The sequence below is a fragment of the Amphibalanus amphitrite genome, unplaced genomic scaffold, assembly GCF_019059575.1.
Source record: "Amphibalanus amphitrite isolate SeventyFive unplaced genomic scaffold, NRLGWU_Aamphi_draft 000833F_arrow, whole genome shotgun sequence".
NCBI classification, from domain to species: Eukaryota; Metazoa; Arthropoda; class Thecostraca; order Balanomorpha; family Balanidae; genus Amphibalanus; species Amphibalanus amphitrite.
Window position 1 is genome coordinate 26,231 of NW_024882327.1, and position 24,161 is coordinate 50,391.

Genomic DNA, 24,161 nt, shown 5'->3' on the forward strand with positions numbered 1-24,161 from the left:
ATCGATACCTCGTTTTTTGGCCAAGTTATAGCGAAAAAAAACTGTTCAAAAATGATGACGTCAAATTTTCAAACTCAATTTTTGGCGATTCTAGAACTCGTAGAGCAAAACGAAGACCACCATTAGACTCCCCGTGACGAGCTGCATCGAATCGATACCCATTTTATGCAAAAATATCAACTTTGAAATTTGACCTAATTTGACCTGACCTTGACCTGACCTTCACAAAAACGTGACCTAGGCTGGCCCCAAAGGCTGCCTAACCCACATAATCGCATTTGTCATGTAAAATGGACCATAAAACATGTATCACACGACACATTCATATTGTGACCCCCGGTGACCTGACCTCGCTGTGACCTGACCTGGTATCAGTGACCTCAGATAGCAAAGTATGTGTTTGACGAACAATGTACCATCGATGGTTTTCAATAAATTACCAATTTACTCGCTTTCACAGCACATTTCTTGAATTGCCTGTGAACGGTGAAAATCTGACCTTTGACCTGACCTGTGACGTCATCGGTTTGACCTAGGTCAATGAAATTTGGTCACAAGGTAGTTCCCGGGTGGGGCTATCGAACGCCGTTTGAATTTTGAAAAATCGGCCGGTAACTTTCCGAGATCTTAGGGGGGCCGAAACGCCCCCCCCCCCCTACGGGTGGTAGGGTCCGCCGGTAGCCCTACGGGGCGCGGGTTAATGTTTTCAGCTCGTCAAGACGCATTGAGTGATATACATGATGACCTCGAGGTCCCGTGACCTGGGGTCAACCTTTGATCTTGACCTTTCGAGGTCAACATAATTATCATTCGATGCGGATTTACGAGAGGATCACGATGCTGTCCTTAGTTTTTCCCTTTATTGACTAGTTCGAATGTTATTCGAGAAAAAACTCTCTCCATATCTAGCGCTGCCATTTTGACTTTTTTGACCCCTGTGACGTCATCTTTAACCTGACCTGAAAATGACCTTTGTAAAAATTGTAATCCTTGTCCGTGCATATCCCATGCCGTTTACCGCTTGTCGCTATCTTGCTTCGTTCTCGAGATGTCAGGGGGGCAGTCATCCGCCCTCCCCCCCGTCGGTTCTAAGCTGGCGCAGACCCCCGTCGTTGCGCGGGTTAAAAAAATGTATAATAAAGCTTCGTGCTAGGCATTTGCGAGGGAATACTGCTAGGGGTGCGTCAAACCGTCCCCGGCCACGACGCCATTTTACACATCCTGCGCTGCCGTGTGGTCAAAGAAGGCGGCAGTAGGTAAGTACAGGGGAATAACGCGCTGTCACGACTCTGTCAGCCGCTGGCAGCTGGCGGCGGACACCCTCCGACCCGATTGTGGGAGCAAATCGCAGCTGCCTGCGGCCACACAGAGCTCACCAAACAGGCTCGCCGCCGAGCCAATATTGAACCGGCCGGGATTGGATGGGGTGTCAACTGTCGGTGCCGAGGGCCTCTCGCAGCTTCCTTCTTCCCTCGCGGGTACACAGAGGACTGGGGAGGCATGGTAGACGTCGTGCTACGACAGTCACGCGAGGGTGTGTCAGTTGGTGATTGATGTCACACCTATGAGCACGCACGAATACACTCTCTGTCACGCGCACATACGTGACATTCGTAAAGCAGTAGGCCCGCATTGGGTCTGTATGTTGAAACACACAATTTTGCATTCATGATAAAAAGTAACAAAGGGTTTTTTAATGTGTACTTTATCTATTATACTATGAATGTGGCGCAGAGTTGTAGCTAAATTTCGATAAGTGTTACTTGTGGGAGTAGAAACACACGTGAAAACATGTCACTTTAGCCGTTCGGCCATTACATAACTTTGACTGTTTGGGTCCTGTTTTCGAATTTTCATTGCTATTTGTTTATAACTCTCGCATGTGTAGGGGGGGTCGGATGGACCCCCCCCATGGTTTTTCGCGAATAACTCGCGTAAAAAGCGGCCGATCGCGACGAAACTTTCAGTACCCTCACATTGATCAATTTTACACCTACCCTGAAAATTTCATGACCCTGACCCAAATGACCTTTGACCTGTGACCTCTTTTCCGAGACCATGTTTGGCCGGAATCGCGATTCTGCGTATATCGGCTCGCATTAGCCGCGCGTTTGCAAGCTTTTCGTGGTTTCAAACGTTCAAACATGTGATTTGATGTTGCTTCCATGCATTAGCCCGGCCGGGCCCGGGGGGTAATCCCAACCACCGCAGCCCGGGGGGCGTTTTTCGCCCCCCCCTGTCTAACTCCGTAAATAAGGGAGCTACGGAAACAAAAGTGATACCAAACGAAAGGTCCTTACGAGACGATTCTAAAGCACCTACAATTTTTGACCTCAGGTCAATTTTCAAGGTCAGAGGTCAAGGTCAAAGGCAAAAACCGACACATGTGTAGTGATCTCAAAGTAAGCGTTCTAGACGACGGCAGGATGCATAAAACCGGCAAAATTGGGTGTCAAACGAAAGAAGAGAATCTGAGGATTCCGAAAATGTGCTCAAAATCAAAGGTCAAGGTCAAGGTCATGCTTAAAATTGACCTCAAACTTTGCACTTTTTCGTACATCTTGCGTGCTAACTTCCAAGATGTTTTGAAATGTTTTGATGCTTATCAGGTCCCTATTTGTGGTTCATCTTACGATACAAGGCCGCTCAAAGGTCAAGGTCACAGAAGAGTATCCTTGCTAGAGGCTATTTCACTGATTCAAGTTGGTAATAATAAACAAGACAAATTTGCAATCCAGAGGCTCTAAATGAAGGCTTAGAGGAAAATAGATGCCAGATTCGTGATCAGCGGGTGCAAATCCATCATAAATGACCTTTCATGTGTCAAGGTCAACCAGAGGTCATTCGAGGTCACATGAGGTCAACATAAAACTTGACCTTTTCCAAATAGAATATATATCATTCGACGCGGCTTGACAAGGCGAATGCGATGGTACCACTGCCGTATCTCTAGGACCATTTTTGTCGAAGTTATTTGCGAAAAACTAAAACCACAGCTCGGGGTCGTTGACCTGACCTGTGACCTCAGGTCACCGAAACTATTTTTCTATTTTTCTCTAGGTCAAACGCTACACAACCGTGCTCGTAATTTGTCTTTATCTCTAAAACTCTATTTTTGGCAGCTATTTGAAGTTCGCGTCTGTGACGCCGAAGTTTGCCATGCAGGGGTCTAGAAAAATCGACCCTGTGACGTCATCAATGGGACTAGGTCCAAATTTTTTACTTCAGAAGATGTCAAATTGATGGGAGAAAAGGTACTGAAAGTTTCGCTTTCCTATCCCTAAGCGTTCGGGAGCTATCGCAAATATTCGCCAGGGGGGGGGGCGAAAAACGCCCCCCCCCCCGGGCCCGCGAGGGTTAGGGTGGGTGTCAAGGTCACTTGAAGGTCAGGTCAGGTCATTGACCTTTGGTGACCTCGGGTGACCTCGGTTCACTTTTTCGAGCTGTACATGTTTCTAGACTAGTTTTTTGAGCTGAATTCGAATTTAGCAACCATTTGAATATTTACGAAGTAGTTTTGGTGCCTTCGTAACATGTTACGAAGCTGTCAGAGGCGGTTGACACGTACTACGAATACCCGTCACGACGCCTACTGGTTGACCTGACCTGACCTGACCTGACCTGGTCTAAATGCTTAAATACATCATCTGTGATCAAAACTAACACGATATTCGTGATCAGCACCCCGAAAAACCCCTTAGCAGCCACACTTTACGACTTTCTAACAGGTCCCGATTTTGCCGACTTTGGGTCATTGACCTGACCTGGAAGGTCATCCAATGACCTAGGACCTTAAAATTGGGTATCATCGGCTTCCTCTCGTCACGGGCAACACGCTCGTTTTTCCGCGAAGCTCTAGCTCGATCAGGGGCCAAACGGCAAGGGGGGGTCCAACCGACCCCCCCCCCCTACACATTAGAAGCTGGCAAACGCCGCACACATGCGAGGGGAAATAAGAGTGGTCGATATTGCGTGTAATTAATTGTTTGGCTTTGCTATGCTTAATTATGACAAATATCGAAAGTTCCCTAGATTTAACCGCACTCCAAATAATAAAATGTAAAGCACGATTGCTGGCATAGATTCAATCGTTCGAGTGAGCCTTTCTATAAATGCAGCAAGCTGACCGCCGGGCCATGAACGCGTTGTTCTTTCATACAGTGAACTATGACCCTCACTCTTGCCTACACGCTTCATCCCCGCGATACCATTAACGTCTGCCCTTTGCCATTGAGGGCTATTTCGGCGCACCTGGAACGGTGGCGACACCTGTCGGCCGCGTCGGAGCCGACGCGCGCCGTGTCGGAGCCGACGACTCGCCGCCGGCGCCGCCGTCAGGCAGTGAGACCGGCGCGGCGCGCGGCGGCGGATGGCGGGGGAGGTGAGAGGCTGGATCACATCGCGGTGCCGCTGGAATAGCACAGGGCCGGGGCCGGTGGCTCAGTGACAGTAGACTCGGTGCGCAGTGACCAGGAGGACATTGGTGCGCCACTGGAAGGTGACTTGCATCGCTTCGTGGTGGTCATATTGCAGATCAAAAGGCGCCAAAAACATTTGCGAAATCGCAGTATGCTCGTTGAAGTATGAGTTTTGTTGCAGAAGTTTCTCCGAGACAGGTAAGTTTATTGGATTTGTTTCACGGAATTGCTTGGTCGAGAGCTCTAAGCGTCTGCTCAATCGTTGTGTTTCATCATGCGTTGAAAAGGTGCATCCTATGCTTTAAGCACAACACAAATTGGCGTGGGTACAACCATCTGATGTTCCTGATGATGTTATTGTCGACTGATGTATACATGTATGATGTTGCGATTTGTTTTGATTCTAGATATTTGATACTAATAGGTAGGTTTGGAAATGTTAACAGAAACTTTGGTCCTAATCATCCGCTTTATACCTTGGGGTTGTCACACATCATAGCATAAACCGAACCAGGCAACAGGCGGCCTCAGTATACACATTGTAGACTACGCAATCAATGCCAGCACGATAAGTTGAGGCACGAGTCCCGCGCCGTGTAAATGGCCAGTCGTATACTGGTCAATTTTGTCAGGGAGAAACGTGTCAGACGCATATTTCTGCAAATACTGTGTGTTGCTGCTTATTTGCAACTAGTGATAGGCTGAATGTTAGTTGAATATAACACCAAGTACTATTATAATCATCCCTCTTAGATCTCTGTTCGTCGCCATCTTCCTACCTTCTCTGTCCATTACTCCTAGAATAGTGCCCCGGGTATACTTGATCATTGATCCCTGAAGAGTAGCCTAAATAAAGCAACGGATTTGTCCACAGACCCTACAAGGAAGTGATGTCAGCCATATTCCACCCTGTCAAAAGTCAAACAGTTTATACATTCGAGTCGAAAGGCGTGCAGTGAATGCTGCAGACGCGTGTATTCGACCGGAAAGCAATATACAAATCCGGAGGACAAATTTAGTACCGTTATCTTCGGACACGGGTCCGGTGCTTCCTGCCATTGCTGCAAGGTCACAAACTGCAGCTTATTTTATTTATATGTTTCTGCACGTGCATTCCTACAAGCAAACAAGGCAACTTGTCTTACCACTCATTCTAATTCATTCTTTGTAATTACCGTTTTTATAATCTTTCATTACATACTTTTGCTGAAATCCTAAATGTGGCAGGCAAAAAGGTTAAAGCAAGTTGTGCTACTATATCAGTTACAACGTTCCATCGCAGAATCGGTTATATCAGAGAAATATCCCAGCCAGCACTTTGACGCACTCGTCAATATTACGTCATTATCCACATGTGTGCAGCCATCCACATGTATTCATCATGCACCCCAATGGCCTCGTTCCGATATGCTGTCTCTCCGGCGCCACCGGAAACTGGGACTGTTTTGCGAAAATAAATGGCAGCCATTAACCGTGGTCGTAAAATTATATTTATGCTCCTTGTGGTCAATTTTTGTAATTTGTCGAGACCCACACTGGTTGAATGGTAGCTCTGCCTCTATTGCTCAAACATTTATCATTTTTGACAATTGTTTTTTTTAAGATCCGCTAATATGCCTGTTAATTGCTCGGGGCAATGAAATTAGCAATACCAAGGCCCGTCCGTCAGCTCGATCTACTCTGAAAACAATCAGAATAAGATTAACTTGGTCTTAACCATGCTCCCGATCGCACATTGAGCTTTGTTGTCAAACTTTGTTTAGTCATAGCCATTGCGTGCCCCGTTCCGAATTACATCACTGCAACTCATACGCGAGAATCCCGGTGATTGGCCAGTGCACCTGTGATGTCACGGGGGGCCCTCTGACGTCACTGAGACATGTGCAGACCCTGCGGTGACACCCGCGCCCCATTAGTCTGATTGCTGTGAAGTTGTAACACCACTCGGGAAAGCAATCCAATAAGGGCCTGCTAAACTATTGAACCGCAACCTTACCTCTCACCTTCTGAAGGGCAGGTGTTCATCTTGGAGGCGTCATTTTTCAGTTTCACTAATAGGTAATGAGCGACATTGGTTGATCGAAAAATATTTCCTCTTCAACTGCCCACTTTTCTGCTTTCTACTGTCTACTTCTCTTCCTCAACCGCTTTGTCTACTAAGGGCACCAAAACTGCATAACGGTACTCTCAAACTTTTTGCCCTACACAGGCGAATACCTAACATCTCTTGGCCTTGGCACTATCTTCTCTCAGCAATAAATGTTGATATATTCACTGGAAAATGCCAGTGAAAAAGCTTACTCACTCAACACTTCAGTCTAACATAATCTTTGCACCATCGGTTACTCTTGTGCGTTGTTTGACGCAGATTAAACAACGCAAAGCGTTTGGGCGTGACCTGATTCGAGTGCTGAGCTCAGGGTCACCCACAGCTGCTGTTAGGGGCCGAGGGCAGCCTAAAATATTCACTCTGCACAGCCCAGACCCAGTTTTCGGGTCACGAACCGGCCACACGCCTTCCTTGGGCGTCCGGCTGTCTGGCCTTACGTCTCCACCGGAGAGCCCGCGCCGCAGCCGCGTCATCAAACGCCGCGCCGCGCCGCGAGTGTCGGCCGTATCGACATCAGTGGGAAGTAAACACCAGTTCCGCGCGGCGCAGAGGGCGGTCCCGGGGGGCGCCGCCGGCCTGTGATGTGACCCGCTCCCCGGAACGGTCGGTCTCGGTGCGGCTATAGCCGTGTCACGGGACCCGGATGGGTAAACAGAGAGCGGCGATAGGCCGGCGCGGAGCACCAGCAGAGCCGAGTGATGGCACCTTGACGAAGGACGAGTGTCGGCGCCGGGCAATCATGCTGTGTGGACTGACAAACGCACGCGCTGAGAGAACACTTCCAGGATGTCCTGAGCTCTTGGCACGTACTCCGCACCGTCAGACACTTTGTTTGGCGTTTGCCGCAACGCTAACGCCAAACACTTCGTGGATTCATTCTACCGAGCAATAAAAACAGACACATTCGTACAGGGCAAATGCGTGCAGGCAAAGACAAACTGCAAATTGCATAGAGTCATCGGTGCGCTTCCCTGGCAAACATCGCACTGGAGCATGTCTGCGCCGTTCATAATACACGCAGCCAGTGGCATGACCTACGATCGCGGTCCCGGTCGATCGGGTCGATGGGGGATGCAGCCGCACGGTTCCATTGGAGCCCGGGAACTGGACTTCATGACGCTCATGTAGACACTGGGTATTACAAAGCGATGGTGTGGTGTCAACATGGCGCAGGCCCATGTGATGAATATATTTGAGGAAAAGTGGTCTGATAGGAGGCCAGCAACTCAAACAACTGGAAAAGCTTTTAAGTTTTTCGCCTTCCTTACTGTTATTTCTTTATTTGAAGCAACTGCAAACACTTATTTGTTCAATTTTGATCACTGGGCTCATCATCAAAATACTAACGAATAGTGTTTGTCTGATTTTCAAACAACCTGCGGTTATGGATCCCTCGAGGAGCGCTCGAAAATGTGCATTCCCGACTGCCTACAGACCCACTCCAGTGGGGTCCCTGTAAGGTCTCCGCTGTCAGTGACCGTCACGGTCCCGCGTGACGCCGCCCCTCGACTGCCGTGCGTGCCGTGACGGACGGCAGTGTGTCACGTGACGCCCCTCCCCTCTCAGTAGGGGCACGCGGCAGTCGGCGGAGCCGGGTAACTGAGTTACCGGCGCGTCCGGCACCGGCCGGGGATGTTTTATTCAGTCGGGGCGCCGGTGGCCGGCCGGCGGACCCACCGACACGGCTCACCATCGACCGAACGGTGGCCCGACCGGCCGGCCCACGGTCACAACAGCGGAACTCTGATCGGCACAACACCACAGCCAGCCCACGGTCACAACAGCACTGGTCTGATATCGACACAACACTACAACTGGGCCCTCCCGGCCGGCCAGCCTGTACGGTCACAACAGCGCTGGTCAGCTCGGCACAACACGGTCACAACAGCACTGGTCACTGGTCAGCTCGGTACAACACGATCACAACGGCGCTGGTCTGATATCGGCACAACACTGCAGCCGGGCTGGTCTGATCAGCCTACTGCCGCCACAGCCGAGACCCGATCTGACCAGCCCGCCGAGACCCGACCTGGCCAGCCCACCGCCATCGGCACCAAAGCGAGGCCCGACCTGTCCACAACGCGGGCGGACCGCTCCTGGTGGTCCAATACAGGACTGGGTCTGGTCTGGTCGGCTTCACCGCCGACTTGCAGATGGCATGCTCTCTGCGTATGACCGTCTGCTGATCTTTACTGGGCTAGCCTGTATGTATGTAAAGGCCATACTGGGTGAGACTGCATCAAAATATTCCGGACTTTTTTATTTACCTATCGGTAGCTGAGCCCCCAGCACAGTGATCTCTTTGACTGATTTGGATGGTCGAACTTTTCGGGGTATTGTCGGTTGAGCTTCAACGTTTGAACAACGGAGAAATAAGCTTACGAGCCAGGCCAGCTTTTCAGTTGAACTTGTGTGTTGACCTAGGCGGCTTTCGTACCGTCCTTGAACTGGTTATGTGAGCCGCGTAAGTGCACTTACCGACACTGCTGCGCTGCCTCGTTAAATTGGCCGATAAACCGGCAACAAGGATCATCGATTAAACTAAATTAGTTCTTGGATGAGGGGACGCACCCGGAAAAACAACAGAACACTCGAGATGAGTCCGTGCGGAAATATGAGACAAAATAACCCAAGCGGTAGGAAGATTAAAACAGCCATTATCCGTGCTTACAGCTGTGTAGGCGGCTAGAAAACGTTGAAATTGAAGCATTATTAAACTTGTTTGCTGGTGACACAGGACTGAAGCTGACAACAATTTGATGTAGGGTAAATTGTACGTTTAGGTAGCGGGGAGAAAAAGGTTGCAGGCAATTGTTAAACCGTTTTGTCTGAGGCCATGTTTTGTGACCAGTAACTTCAAACACTGACTTCCACTGACTTCCATTCCAGTAGAATCATCAGTTCTGTTGAAATCTGTTTCAGCAGTCTCTGTTACGTTGTGGACCAGTTTAGCATGCTTCATGAGCGTTGAAGACTGTCTCGGCAGAGTTTCGGCCGTTTCAGCAGTCTGGTCGCCAGTCGCGGACTCTGTTGCCGGTGTGTGAATTGCTGTGGCGGTTTTAGTCATTGGTGTCGCGCTGGTGACCGGCCCGCTATCGACCAAAGTCCCAGCGCCCCGCGGGGCGGCAGCCGGTAGGGCGGTGTCTATAGCCCACACAGGCCGACATAGGCCTGTGCGTCCGGAGGCCGTCTATAGTCCCAGTACCGCTCCGTGCAGCTGGGGTGGGGCCGATGATGGTGCCCCATGCGGCGTAGCGGTTGAGGTCCAACCCGCGAGGTAAATCTGTCTTCCATGCTTCATGCCACAGCCCAGAGTCGACCATCTTCATGGGCGCAAACACAGGAGAGAGTGTTGAGTGAGAGAATGCGACACTTTACCGAGCATCCGTGATGGATGACTCTCCTTTATGGCATTCTGATGCGCAAGATTATCTCATAATCTGGCTGTAAACTCGTCAGATGTATAACAGGAACTAGATGACAGCAGAAAATAGAGGTCTGCACCGGCCGGCTGCAGCCGCGGCTGGCTGCAGCCCCACGTCTGTGGGCCGGGGCGGCTGCAAATATCTCCAAGAACACGGCTACGGCTGTGGCCACGGCTGTGAGATTTCAAGCTCAATCTTAAGTACTCAAATATAAAATTTTAAATCCTTATTCTTACATTCTGATAAGCAGTCTAGCCTGTAAAAATCATGCAAAGGATGCCCAGCAACATTGAAAGAGGTGAAGCCTTTGAAAACTTGTAATGGTTTTACCATTTGCTGTAGGGGAGTTTGCACTCTGGTACATAATACTAATTATAGGTACCAATTGTTCCTTCATCATCAAGAGCTTGACAGTTTCAGAAAATGCAACATGTTGCATTGTCACATCCCTCTCAAATCAATCTCACCTGGTCATTAGGAGAGCACCTTACAGCTATTGAAGACGAGCGTTCAATAATTCTTTCAGGTAATAGAAAAAGAAATCACGCCTAGATAAAGGCAGGTAAAGGCTTCATAAATATTATCTAAAATAACTCTTAGATGTATTTCTGGATTTTCGGCAAGTCCAATTACATAATATAAAACTGGCGCTTTATGTTCTAACTGGTGTGTGAGTGACCGCTAACTGAAAATGCTGATCAACGAAGCCAATGGAATTAGATTATAAGTGAGCATGAACCTTACTTACGGTTAATTCACATGATGGTGAAAACCCTGAACACGTAATTCACATGACGGTGAAAACCCTGAACACAATCTTTCTTACGCGAGCTGTTGACTTTACTAATAAAATGACGTCTTGTTCTGAAAGCGTAAAAATTTGATAATTAATCTTTGTTTTAGAGCAAATTTTTTACTGTATAGCATTATTATTTATAAATTATAATATTAATGGCTGTTTATAGTGACACAAAACAATTAATTGCCACTTCTTTTTGCAACTTCTTTGCTATTGACGTCATTAAAAACTCAATAAAAATTTTGATTGAAAGAGGCAATTGTGGCTCGCACGTCCTTGGGGATTTGAGCGAAGATCATTATTTGGAAAAATCAAAATAGATGAATGTTTTTCTTTCTTGGATGCTCACTAGTGTTTTGATGCCTTGCATAACAAATTAGTTTGAGACTTGCTCAGAAGGCTGCTTCAAGCCTGGCATATCACACCCCAGAAAATATGCAAGGTAAGAAAGAAGCAAGAGTTTTGACTAGACAATCACTGTATGACAGTTCATCAACTTCAGTTTCATTTTCCATACCCAACATTGATAATGAAAAGCATCAGGGTCTGTTCTGTCCCACAACCATGTTTCAGGATTTGGCATTAGATGTCTACACTGCTAGTGCTTCTATTCTGGTTCGTTGTTTATGTTTTCTGTTGATGTAGGTACCTACCTACCCATCTTTCTTAACCCCTTGCAAGGGCTTGTGTAGGCATGCGATGCGCATCAGGCTTCAGGCCTTCGGCCTAAAGCCAGATACACAACCACTTAACTTATGATGCTTCATGAGCTTGAGAATCTATAGCCCATTGCAATGTGCTTTTGGCTATATGTTTCAACTAAAAACAACTTGTTATGTAGGTACTATTTGGTTGCATTTCATTGGAAGTATCCACGGCCGGCTGACGGCTGGCTGCCCACAGTTTGCCACGGCTGTGGGCGGCTGTGGCTGTGGAGCCACGGCTGCGGGGCGGCTAGGCTGTGGAAAATTGCAGCCGTGCAGAACTCTAGCAGAAAATGAAATGAAAAGCATGCGTTTCAACGAACGAAGTACTTTGTGCTTACTAGGCAATGTCTGCGGTGGACAAACGTAAACGGGGAGGTAAAATGGCGGTGTTTATTTGCTATCTACAAACATGGAACAAAATGCACTTGATCAGCATCCCGCTGTCGTTCAAAAGAAATATTTAAATGCTACTCGCATCACACATTATTTTATTACAATTCATGTAGGTATTGACTATGCAATAATCGAACAATCACATCACACCATTTGACAGGTTGCCACACATTCTGCTGCATTATCTATTTATTTGAGGTAGAATAAACCACGGCTGACACAGTGGACACTTAAAAACAAACCAAGGGCAGCGGGCAGTCCAGCCAGCTCCCATAATGCTTCATGTGTCTAACTATGCCTGCCGGTCGAGTGGACGACGCTACCAGTTTATGCAATGCACAGTATGCTACACTTAACGGTGTGCTGAATGGAAATGTGACCCCTTCTGTGACCTGACCTGCTGGTATATCCATCCACCCACAGCCACTATTCCTGGCGGCATATGGGTATCGATGTATAGACATGTTATGATGAGGTACTTACATTCACCTATGGTTATTGGCTAGGCCATTGAATAGAATGCCCGTCGTAGGAAATTATTAGGACTTTCTCTGAATAGCTTCCGGGTCATTGGTATTTAGAAAAGAGTTATTGTCTCGTTGTTTGGAATGAATCGATGCACCATTGCTGCAAATTCTACTCATCCTTCGCCGTATTCAATGATATATCCGGCTTTTCACGTCTAAATAAATTTCTTAGCACTACATCAAAAGGCTATCAATTTTCACCGGAACATGCTGCACGCGATTCATCAATTCTCGGAATTCCTGTTGTTGGTTCGATAACTTAGGCCGCGCGCTGAATCTTTGATGTCCGGCCCGTAACCTTATCACCATTAATCAGACTGCTTCCTTTTGAGTTGTCTCCTGAAACACACAGTGGTGGCTGGTTACATTTAGAAGGCTGCAACAGTCCGATGAAATTTCATTTTCACGGACACGTCTAAGATCACTCAGCTCTAGGCCTTATATCATCGGCTATATTCAGGGTGAGGAAAATTACTGTTCCCCGCAACACGCTACCTGTTCAGTCGCTCCTGCTGCGCCGCCGAACTGTGTACTCTCTGAACACAGCGGCGACAATGACCGCCGCCAGCAGGCAGGAGACGACGGCAAGGGCGACGATCAGTCCCGTCTCCGTGTCCTCCTCCCCGCCCCCTGGGGGATCGAAGGGAGACTCGGTCAACGGGGCCCACTCGGGCACGCTAATCCAACTGCGAACAACGCAGCGTGGGGGTGTAGATGATGGCCTTTATTGGCCTCGGCGTGGTGCGCTGTTGTTAGTTGTTACGTATTTCGCTGTAGAGCTAAGATATAAGGAAAACTTGATTTTGGTATTCTGATGTCCCTAAAGATAAAAACAAAATCCAGCGGAAAAGTTCCCTCATAAAACAACCTACAGTGACGCAAAAACACCCAACAAACGCAGTGTCCATGATTACGAAGTGATTGAAAATGACTCGCGTAGGGTCTTTCGGAAACTCCAAATAACCATTACCTATTACCATTTCGACTGACCGTACCTCTGTTCATTTGGTCTTCCTTGCTCTCGACGTACCGCACGGTGTCTGACTTCGCCATTTTCCCCAGCGCGCTGACAGAAACCAGGGCTGGGTAAGGGCTCAGCGGAAAACACACTAATCTCATCACTTGATATTGCCGGGTTAAGAATTGTGTTCAGCAGTCTATTTACCGTAAAAAGTTAAAACACTTTGAAGCACAAGTTATTTGCGAGAAAAAAGGAAATAAAACAAGAGTCTTCACATATTTTGATGAATAAGGCATAAATTTCTTTTGTGTAATGTAAATGAGATATGACTTGAGTGTCATGATTAAAAAGCTTTTCCTCAGGACTATATGTAATTAATGTTTATGTTTTTTCGGAGTTGTTCAAGAGGATAAGTACAAATATTACATTTATTCAGATATTTCGAGTACGAGTACCGAAATATCTGAATAAATGTAATATTTGTACCAGGCGCGGATACAAGGGGGGGGGGCCATGGGGGCCATGGCCCCCCCCTTGGCCGATTTTTTTTCAAAAATAAAATAAAAAGTTAAAAAGTTAAAAAGCTGAAAAGGGGGCCTCCTGAAAATAAAGTGGCCGAAATCCGATGAGTTTTTTTTTTAACCTACCCACTTAGTTATTTCTTAGAAGACTAGCTGAGAAGACTTCTTTGTTAGAAGATTGGTAAAGCTTTTCATAACTTGGAGGTCTCTTATACTCACAGAGATGACCACTTTTACAGGGCCTCCTAACCTGCACAGAGGGCCTCCAAGCCTGCACAGATATTGAGATGTTGCCTGAACAGCTAGATAAGCTCAATAGACGCAGTTTTTTTTTTTGGGGGGGGGGCCAACAAGTGGAAAGATGGGGCCTCCAACAGGTGGGATTATGGGGGGGGGGGGGGCCTCCTGGTTTCTAATGGCCCCTCCCTTGGAGATTTTCTGGATCCGCCCCTGATTTGTACTTATCCTCTTGAACAACTCCGAAAAAACATAAACATTAATGTAATGTAAATGTCAAATAACTTTTACTTTGACAATACCTAAATGCAAAAAGAAAAGATTCTACATATAACTGTCATTCCGACAAATGGTTTATGGATTACAAACAACGATACAGCAGCTACAAATATTGCATTCAACAAAAACAGAGCGCCAGCTGTCTCACCTCTGAAACTCGTCTCTCTCCACCACGCGATACGCTCCGTCACTGTCCCGACAGATAGCGTAGACGTACAGCTGACTCGTGCCGTTCCCTGGCGAGGCCATCACTCTGTCCACCTGTATCGGAGCAGGGTCATGAGACAGGAAATTATCAGTCAGGTCACGGACAAGCAGGTCAATCGAATCAGGTCAGGGGACTGCTAGGTCAATCGAGTCAGGACACACAGACGGTTTTTCTAATATTCTGTCGCCGCGTTTGCTAGCAGCTGGCGCATGCCTGTGTTTGCAATGCTTCCAATGCTGTAAGACTTCGAAGATTGACCGAAGACCGCAGAAAGTCGCAGGACCGGGCCAACAATTTTCCTTATTCCTAGGCTACTTTTGCTTTCTGCTTTACCGTTTACGGCTGGTGGTCACTGGTCACACTCCAACTGCCATGATCGATTCCCCGTCCCTGTTGCACCTGACTGCCGCAGTTGATGCCCTGGAGCTGGGGAGAGAGCACCGCACTGAACCCGCCGGCCGAGCGGATATCCTCCAGTAGCTCTGTGACGTCACTAGCGGTTGTCAGCTGGCGCTGGGCGCTGACGAAGAACAGTTGTCTGTCGGTGACAGGCAGCGCCTGCGGGCCACACCGGGACAGGCGGGATCACAGCCGGCAGCTGACAGACAAGATGAGGCTGGGAAACCACCGCGCTAATTGCCAGCAAGGCAGCGGTGGACCTGGGATCTGGTCAGACTGGAGAGATCCTGTGTGAGTGATTGCTCATTATGTGGTTGATCCTGAGCGATTACATGATAGAAAAATGGTGAAGTGGAGACTCGAAGGTACTTACTGTGATTGAAGCTTGCGACTGCATGTAAGGCTGCCGACCTAAGTTGTCTTTCGCTGTCAGGACGACTACTTGCTCGTCACTTCTGGAAAGTAGTCGAATAATCATGCTAATGTTCTAACCAACAGGAAACTTTGGACTGAAAATAAGTATGGTGGGGACCAATGAATTGTTAGGGATGGGAATTCCCATCGTGACACGATAGCTGGAAAGGTGGATTATAAATAAATAGCGTGACTGAAATGGTCCCGACATCTCTGCCCCGTCACACAGCGGACGCCGGGCTATTCCCTCCGTGTCCCCGGCGAAGTGGCCTGTCACCGCTCACAGGTCCGGGTCGACCAGCCAAAGAAGGCCGCTCGGGTCCACGCTGAAGGAGGTCGAGTTGACCGAGTACTGGATACCAGCCACACCGAACGAGCCCGTGTCCGCGTCCGTCACCTGAGACCAACAAGAGAGAAGGACGGTGGCTGATAAAGTAGACTGTGACTGCTAAGATACCTAGCTCTCTGAGCTAGGTAAGGCCTATGTGAGCTAAGGTGCGGCTTCTCTGAGCTAGCGTACGACGTCACTGAGCTAAGTTACGACTTTCTGAACGAGGCAACGGCTCTCTGAACTACAATGCGGTCCTCTCCTCTGAGCTAGGTAACGGACGACCGCTCTGAGCTACGGTACGGTTCCATGAGCTAAGTTAACGCCTTCTGAGCTTAGATGTGGTCTCCCTGATCTAGCGTAAGGCCTCCCTGAGCTAAGGTACGGCCTCTGAGCTAAGGTACGGTTCCATGAGCTAAGTTACGGCTCTCTAAGTCAAGGTACGGCCTCTCTGAGCTATGGTACGGCCCTCTGAGATAAAGCACGACCTTTCTGAGCTAAGGGACACCTAAGGCTGAGCTACTCTCTCTGAGCTGAAGCATGGCTCTCCGTGCTCGTGTCTCTCACTCACAGTGAGCCGCAGCAGCGGCGCTGGAAGAACGGCTGTCGGCGACGCGGGGAACCCCACCACTAAATTATCGCAGGTGTCGCCGTACAGAGAGCAATCCATCAGCGGAGGCGAGTCGTTTTCATCCTGAAACAAAGACATTGTCAACGCTGAGCTGCAGCACGACTCGCCAAGTGGTTAGAGGTGATTGTTTTCCTGAAATGGAAATATGTTTATAGAAATCATTGCTTTTTGCTTTACGAAATTAACATTACTAAGGCAACCACAACATGGAATTTACATCATTCGCTAATAAAGTAGGATTAATATGTTATCAAACGTCTGATAAAACTTATTTTACCATTATGTCGATGATGATCAGCGTTTCATCCACATCCACGATGTCTGTGCTGTTTGTGGCATTTTTCTTCTCTGATGTTGCCGTCTCGCCCTGCACCAATAACTCCACCTGACAACAGAACGCAGCTCGTCAACAATTAGTAGTACAGCTGGTACATGACGACCCCAGTGTGACTCATGTTCCTTGGATGAAGTCTCGGAGCAGTCTATCCTATTTTGTAGAAAACGGCCCTTCATCATATCAGCAATATCTGCCGCGTACGCCGGCTCAGAGCGGCCAGGCGCTCCCTGGACGCCAGTTTCGCTGTAGCTGGCCGGTGAGCCGATTTTCTGCTCCCAGGCCAGCCTGCGGGCCGGCCGAGCAACAGATTGTCCTGGGATACCGGACACAGAGTTGCATACAAACGGCGCCGGCCACTCCGGAAAGCGGGCGGCATACCCGTCAGACGAGTATATGTTGACACAACGATAACCGGGAGAGGCGACACTGAGAACTGGCGACACTGGGAGATAAATGATTCTCCCTTGCGTTGGAAAGTATGTATGTATGGTTTATCTTTATTTCACATGTTAGCCCCGAGAGAAAGTCTAATCGAACACAAGGTCAAGTATTATATCCGTTTGACGACAGTAAAAAGAAAAGAAAAGAAGCAAACAGCCGCTCTGGTCCATTTGGTTACAGTCCCTCCAGCTCAGAATGCATCTGACCCGGGTCTAGGGACTTACCCGTTGGTATGGCATCTTGCGAGCCTTCTGCAATATTCCTGTGATGTTGTTCAGAATAAGGCTTGACTCTGCAAGAAAAAATGCACCATTGCTGACACATTCCAGAGTTTTAGAGAGAAAAAAACTATCAGCGGTAAATGTACAGTTCGGAACTTTACAGCGCATACAACGGTATGCAGCGCGCACTGAGCGCTATGCACCGTGCAGCATGCACCTCACCACCGTGGTGGATCCCAAGCTGGATCTGCTTGAGTCTGCTTCACTGAGAGATAAGCCAGCGGCGCGCGACTCACCGTAGCCGGGCGTGCGCACGTTGTAGCCGCTCACACCCGAGTTGGCCGCCGGAATCAACACCGTCAGCACGCCGATGAAGCTCTCAGTGGTTTGTAGGCGATACTGGCGCTGGTCAAACAGCAGCGGCGTGCACGGCGCGCCAGTCGGAGCTGAAAACAGGTGGAGAAATGGGACGAGAGCTACATGTTAGCTTTAGTTTTGAATTATCTGAAATATATTTAGAATCCCTCATAGATGGTATTTCGATTCAACATTCGATTGTAGAACTAATGGAACAATGGCAGCCACTTACAAGGCGTGGAAGCGGTACCAAATACAATGTCCGAGGGCGTTTCGACTTGTCCTGTCACCTTCTGCACACCTGTGGAAAAAAATATATGAGCTAGCGGTTTTAGGTACTTATAGCGATCGAATACAATCCCAATAGTAAGCTCGCCTTCGTTGCTCGAGTAGGTACGCAGTCCAGTCTTCTTTTACACCGGACTTATCTTTTTTTGTAGGCTAGAGCGATACGATTAAAGCATTTATAATTTTCGATGTATTTCCTTCAAACTGGATTCATGACGACTTCATTTAGATAGAGAAAAGTGATACTGCTGAAAATCAGTTGGTGATGAGGCAGTGTTGTTCATATGAATGTACAGAAGTTGGTAAACATATGGGACTTACCTGGCAGGCTTGAAGCGAAAAAAGCTATAAACACACTGACAATCCTAGCCATAATTGCAAGGCAATTCCCAATGTAAAGATAACTTCACAAGAGACGATTATTGATTTCTGCAAGAGTTCGAGGCCACAAAACACGCCGTAGACCACTTGTCAGATGGGTGTTCAATCACGGAGCTCCGAGACCAGACTGTCCGCCGCTCCTGCCGCTGGTCTCACGGACCTGACCCGTGTCCCCTGCCCCCTTCCCCCGCACTGTCCACCTGTCGTAGCCTCTGTAGACTGTGGACTGTGGACGGAGACAGCGGCCGGCATCGCGTGTCAGCCGGATGTGCTATCGGTCCGCTAATGCGACAAATCCCTCCAATCCCTGGCCCAATCCCTGGCCCAACAGGGCCGCGACGTTTGCCGACTTCAAGCCGACTATCTTGTGTTGGATTTGTGAATATCGCCGCTGTTTGCTGTAAGGATCAAAGACAGGTGGGACGCTTACCCGAACGCATTTCTAGAACTCTGACCATGCATATTGTGTATTTCTCTATCTTTTCAATAGCGGAACCCTGAGATCATGCGTCTTTAACGAAGAAACAATGCCTTCCCAACTTTTAAAAGTCTGGAATGCGAAGCATATTGCATTTAAATAGCAAAATTACTGGGATTATGCTTATTCCTGATGTATCGATCTGCTAATCTTCGGTTTGCATCTATTTTGCGGGAGGGCTATGCGACAAGCATATAGCTTGTCAAGGAGATGTTTTTGTCCCAAGGCACTGCTCTCCTATCCTGGCGAGCACCTCTGGCTGTGACCGCGCAGTAAATCTGGGGAAGTGGAGTGGCCCCATCGCTCAGCGCTCTGCGCCGCAGATAGGTACGCCGAGTCCGCCGGCGGCGACTGCGAGCGCTTCCCGGTATAAGTTCCGCGGAACTGGCGCTAGAGGCTCGCGCGGCTCTCAAACCTCGGTGCTGACTGAGTGACAGCCTGCGGCCGAGTGTCGAGTGGCTGGATGACCGTACCACTTGAGGCATGCCATGTCGGGGATTAGCCGGTGAGCTCTGTGTGAGCCCCGCTGACAGGCGCGCAGCGCCGACTGAGGTGACGATAGACCGATAGCGGGATGAATCATACACCCAGCGCCGCCACTCAGCTGACCATGGCCGCCGTGGTTTCTGGATATCCATAGCTTTCTATTAAAACCTTGTCAGCTAGCTGTCAACAAAATACTGCTTCACTGGCTATGTTTGTTTATGAAAACGTATGCTGTTCGCACTTAGGTAATTGAACCTAGAGACACGGATGCTGGGACAAACGAGGAGATACTGCGTGACTGTGACAAGCGGTGATTGCATTCAACATAATCTGACCACATAATGTGCTACGTATTTGAATTGCGTGCCCATCTAACTTTAGACAATTTAGCTTCCTCTTGAAAAAGAACAATTTGTGGCAAAAAAGAGATGAAAATGAAAATTTGAACTATCTTTACGGTGCATAATACAATGTCCCATCATGTCGCTAATGTGATGGTCGCAGCGCCCAGCCGGTGAGGAATGATGCATCGCTAGAGCACCGTGTGCACTTTGTGATAAGCTTTCAGCTGCTCAATACGCTTTATAATGCATTACAATACCTATGCATCATAACACCATAACACTAGCAAGATATAGTGTCATAGATGAGTTGTTCATTGCTGACACTAAAAAACACGTGTTTCAGGTTCCTGCGTAAACAAATTGATATCTCGTCTCTGTCGCCGCTGCACTGAAAACAAATCGACACAGTGAGGGCATGTTCTGTACTGGTAACACATCAGTCATGTGTTAATCGCACCCAAACACAATAAGGCTGTGTATTTTCACGCTTGGCGGGACCTGCGACACGTTTGATAACACAGAAAACAGAATAATGACACACTTTTCTCGTGCCAAGCACGCTGGACGAATGTAATGCATCAGTGTATCGAAATCATGTGTTGTCGGATATGGTAGACGTGTACCCTTACACAAATATACCGTGCCATCCACCAGTGAGCGACCTCTGAACCTTAACTTCAGATGGGGATAACAGAGGGCGTTTTTCGAGCACCGACTTTTATGCTGCGTTTTTGTAAAAATTTGCCAAAGTGTTTTGAGAAAGGTCAAAATGCACAATACAGCCGAGGGAGTCGATACATGATAAATTGTCTAAAGCAATATGCGCTGATTACAGCAAGTGCAAGCTGAAGCATAGCTAATTAACGTCTGCTTGGAGGAAGAAACTCCTCGGTCTATATAGGATATATTTGAAAAATCGGTGGCCGTCAACTTATCCCGGCTGTCTGGACAACTGAATTGTGCAATAGTTCTCCAATTTGGGGCATCGTCACTTGGTGCTCTGATTGAGCCGTCCACGTGACGCTTTCACCCTTTGGCTCTGAAGTGGCCGACCGGGCGCAACTCCAGCTCGTGTATGGGTCGGCGGCCTCATATGGGTCGGCCGGCCGCGTGCTCAGCCCTGACCGCGCTCTGACCGTATGGGTCGGCCGGCCGGGTGCTCAGCCCTGACCGCACCCATGCGCCCGATTCCACTCGGGGCCCGGCTTTGGCAATCAGCCTGTCCAGCCAAAGCCAAAGTCCCTTCAACTGCGCCCCGGCAACAAACTACATAATCACCACGTGTTTCCTTCTTTCACTTGCGATTTGTGTTAAATTAAGTAACACATTTACCTTGTATTCTGCAAATGTATTCACACAAGCCTTATGTGTTGAAGACACAATGATATTGTGTTTTAGGACACAACACGACTGGGTTAACACATTTGTAAATTGACACGTCTGCGACGGGTCAAAAAATGCATGATGCAGGGTACACAAGAAAACCTAGTTAACACGCTCTGCCTGTGCGTTTTTAGTCGTTTTTTGTGTCATTTTGTTTTCAGTGTGCCTCAAGGCTTGACAAGACCGCTGAGACCTCTGCTAGAAGGACCACGGATATCTCGCTGGGATTTCGCGGCGGCCTTCAGTGAGCTCCCGCGGCCGGGAATCCGCCTGGATTCCGTCGGGGATTCCATCGGGGACTCCGGTGCGCCGTGTATCGACCGCCGTGGAGCGGCAGTGCCGTGCAGAGGACGGTCCCTGCCCCGCCGGCCCGCGGCGGCCCCGCCGACAGCCGTCGCACCAGGTGTCCGCCGCCCACTGGACCCGCCGCTCCTCACGGTGGGTTTTATCGCCGACACCGCCCGCTGCTTACAGACAAATTGACCCCATCTCGTTTGGTGACCAGGGTCTGGAAATGGAGCACGTATTTGAGAGAGGAAATGAGACCGGGAGTGGCCCTGTGCTGTGAGCTGTCGCCAACACGCGCCGGGGAAAGCCTCGGTTTTTGCCGCTGAAGGCAAATAGACTGAAAATCTCATCTTAAGAACGACCAGTTTCGTGCATCACTAAAATTGCGTGGGCTTAAAATGCACTAAGAATTGCTGCATATGAAGAAAATAAGCATTTATTCTAGGAGCTTTGCCATGAGACAGAAGTGTCTTGCAATCATAATAGCAACAAGTTATAAATCAGCTTTTAGACTTGTATTTTGCTGTAATCTAAGATGCAGTGATTATCCAAAAATGATTTTCTATTCAGATTTGGCTCAGCGTAGGAAAATTAATGCACATTCTTGATGTGCTGTCACAGGGACAGCTCGGCAGGGCCTGTACATACATATTTTACACTTTAGATGGTTTGCATTACGTCCAGGTTGTGCGTGCTTAAGTGTTGAATTTCCGTAGGGGCGCACTGTTCCCTAGGTCCTTTGGTCTTTTGCTTCTTATGGTGAGCACTTGAGGTGGTCTGAATATCCACAAGCATTTACATTCATCAACATATGTAAGACTGGTGCTGCTACGGCGCGAGGCGTATCTTCAGTGACTTCTTCACGGTCGGCTTTCTGCCTGCAGCTTATACTGCGCCGCAATGCACGCAAGTGCTGCGGTACAGCCTACCACCCAGGTGCGAGGCTGGCTGTATGTACTGAAAGGCCCTGTTTATTGAGCGTCCAGTGTTAGGTGCTTTGGCCGGGAAATACGAACACTATTAGCTGGAGATTTGGCGATCAGATTTTCCTAAAAAGAAAAAAACAGATTTTGCTTAAGCCTATCAGTTTCAGCATGGATTTCACTGGACTTCATCATAACCTCAGCATTAGAACTCATTCCCGCATTTGCAGTGAAAGCAAACTCTCTTTAGCAGCGCATTTTTTTCTTCTTCAAAATAGGTTAAAAGCACAAACGAAAGTTTTTTTTAATGTGAGCTATTTCCCGAACACAGATGTTTTGCATGAAACAACCATCCAACATCCATTCCGGAATGCAGGTAGGTTCAATGACGCGTCCCTTGCTGAGACAGGAGCACACCTGCAGCTTTGCTGCTGGTGTGAGTTTGGATCCGGGCTACCATGGTGACCACGCGCGCCTCGGCTCTTGATGTCGTGTTTTGTTGACCGGATAGCCAATTAAATCCATTTGGGGCGAGCCTATCCCTCCGCGCTGGTCTTCGGCTGTCAGCCGCGTGGTGCCGATTGGCCTCGTAATTGCGGCCCCACAGTCCACACTGTGTCAACAGACGCGTCCAATCACCGGGTGACGGCAGTACAATCAAAGCTTTATCTTCTGCTCTCAGTAAGTGAGGGTAAACAATTGTCTAGTTCAGCATTGTTTTAGGTTCTCTTGCCATTGTTAGGCTTATGTTAGGGACATTGCTAGGCGGATTGTTACTCCTGTTTCCTTTTTTCTAGACTTGCCTTGACGGGCAGGCTGTAACTATGTGGATCAGCTGCAGGGTCGTCCCGGGACCCCTTCAGCCTCTGCTGCCCTCCCCAGTCTCACTGCCCGCTCCCGTTTAGAGCCCCGAGTCTGTCTGGAGCAGACGACACTTACCGCTGATGTGTTCTGAGACGGAAGTTCTCTCGTCGGTCGGGCCGGCCGCACTCCCGCCCAACGGCCGGCCTAAGAGCTCGCTCCGTGATCAGGCGCGGTTTACGGCTCCACTTCGGGTGCCAATCACCGACGGGAGGCTGATACACTGTATACTGGGTCACCGGCGGAGGGCTGACACACTGTATACTGGGTCACCGGCCAAAGGCTGATACACTGTATACTGGGCCATCGGCTAAATGTTATTTTCTCCACTGAAATGTGACTTTTATGCTAAAAAAAAAAACGCTAAATGCATCAACCTAAAGACCACAAATCAAATTTAATGACGTCATGCTTCGTCTTTGAACGATCAATCGTTATTTACTACCGTCATTGTTTTACGTCTGCAGTATGCCACTTAGATCAAAAGCAACTTTGATTTGATAAATACTGAACCCGGACCTTTGTGAATGTCGCTAATATCACAGACTGGAACATTTGCACTGTCATTGCGAAAAATTCTGTAAAATGCACAATAATATTTACTTATGGACGGGAGGCACCTTTCTTCTAAGTAATGCTTATTTACTAGTAAATATAGTTAGTTATATAGTTAGTTAGTTAGTTAATATATAGTTAGTTACATAGCTAAAAATCTGCTATCTTCTACAACCATTTGAAGATGGTTCGATGCTGTCTATAAACGAGTGCAATGTGAGGAATGTGATATTTAAAATGTTGCTTCCTTACGCGATGAGGAAAAATTAGCTTTATTTCCTTTTGAACTGTTTGTTCAGTTCATCTGTAATCATTTGAAAACTAGTGTTTCCATTTCCATTATCTTTGAAGCATATTGTGCCTACAAATTCTTTTTTTTAGTTACGCCTTCGAGCTTCATCAATAAAAAGCATGTGTGCATTTCGAGCATTATTGGTTGCAACACTTTCACGAATACAATG

The 24,161-nt window shown here is 48.2% G+C and overlaps 1 protein-coding gene across 1 annotated transcript; it reads right to left on the reverse strand.

The window, feature by feature from the left end:
* Window positions 1-11,837: 11,837 nt before the first annotated feature.
* On the reverse strand, window positions 11,838-18,610 carry LOC122366837. Its single transcript, XM_043339452.1, has 13 exons — window positions 18,323-18,610; window positions 17,946-18,014; window positions 17,653-17,802; window positions 17,360-17,427; window positions 16,635-16,742; window positions 16,298-16,420; window positions 15,683-15,795; window positions 15,358-15,439; window positions 14,985-15,143; window positions 14,526-14,638; window positions 13,375-13,445; window positions 12,875-13,009; window positions 11,838-12,718 (listed from the first exon to the last, which is right to left on the reverse strand). The coding sequence occupies exons 1-12, from the start codon at window positions 18,372-18,374 to the stop codon at window positions 12,879-12,881; spliced, it is 1,239 nt and encodes a 412-aa protein (XP_043195387.1). The 5' UTR covers window positions 18,375-18,610; the 3' UTR covers window positions 11,838-12,718; window positions 12,875-12,878.
* Between the last annotated feature and the right edge of the window lie 5,551 nt (window positions 18,611-24,161).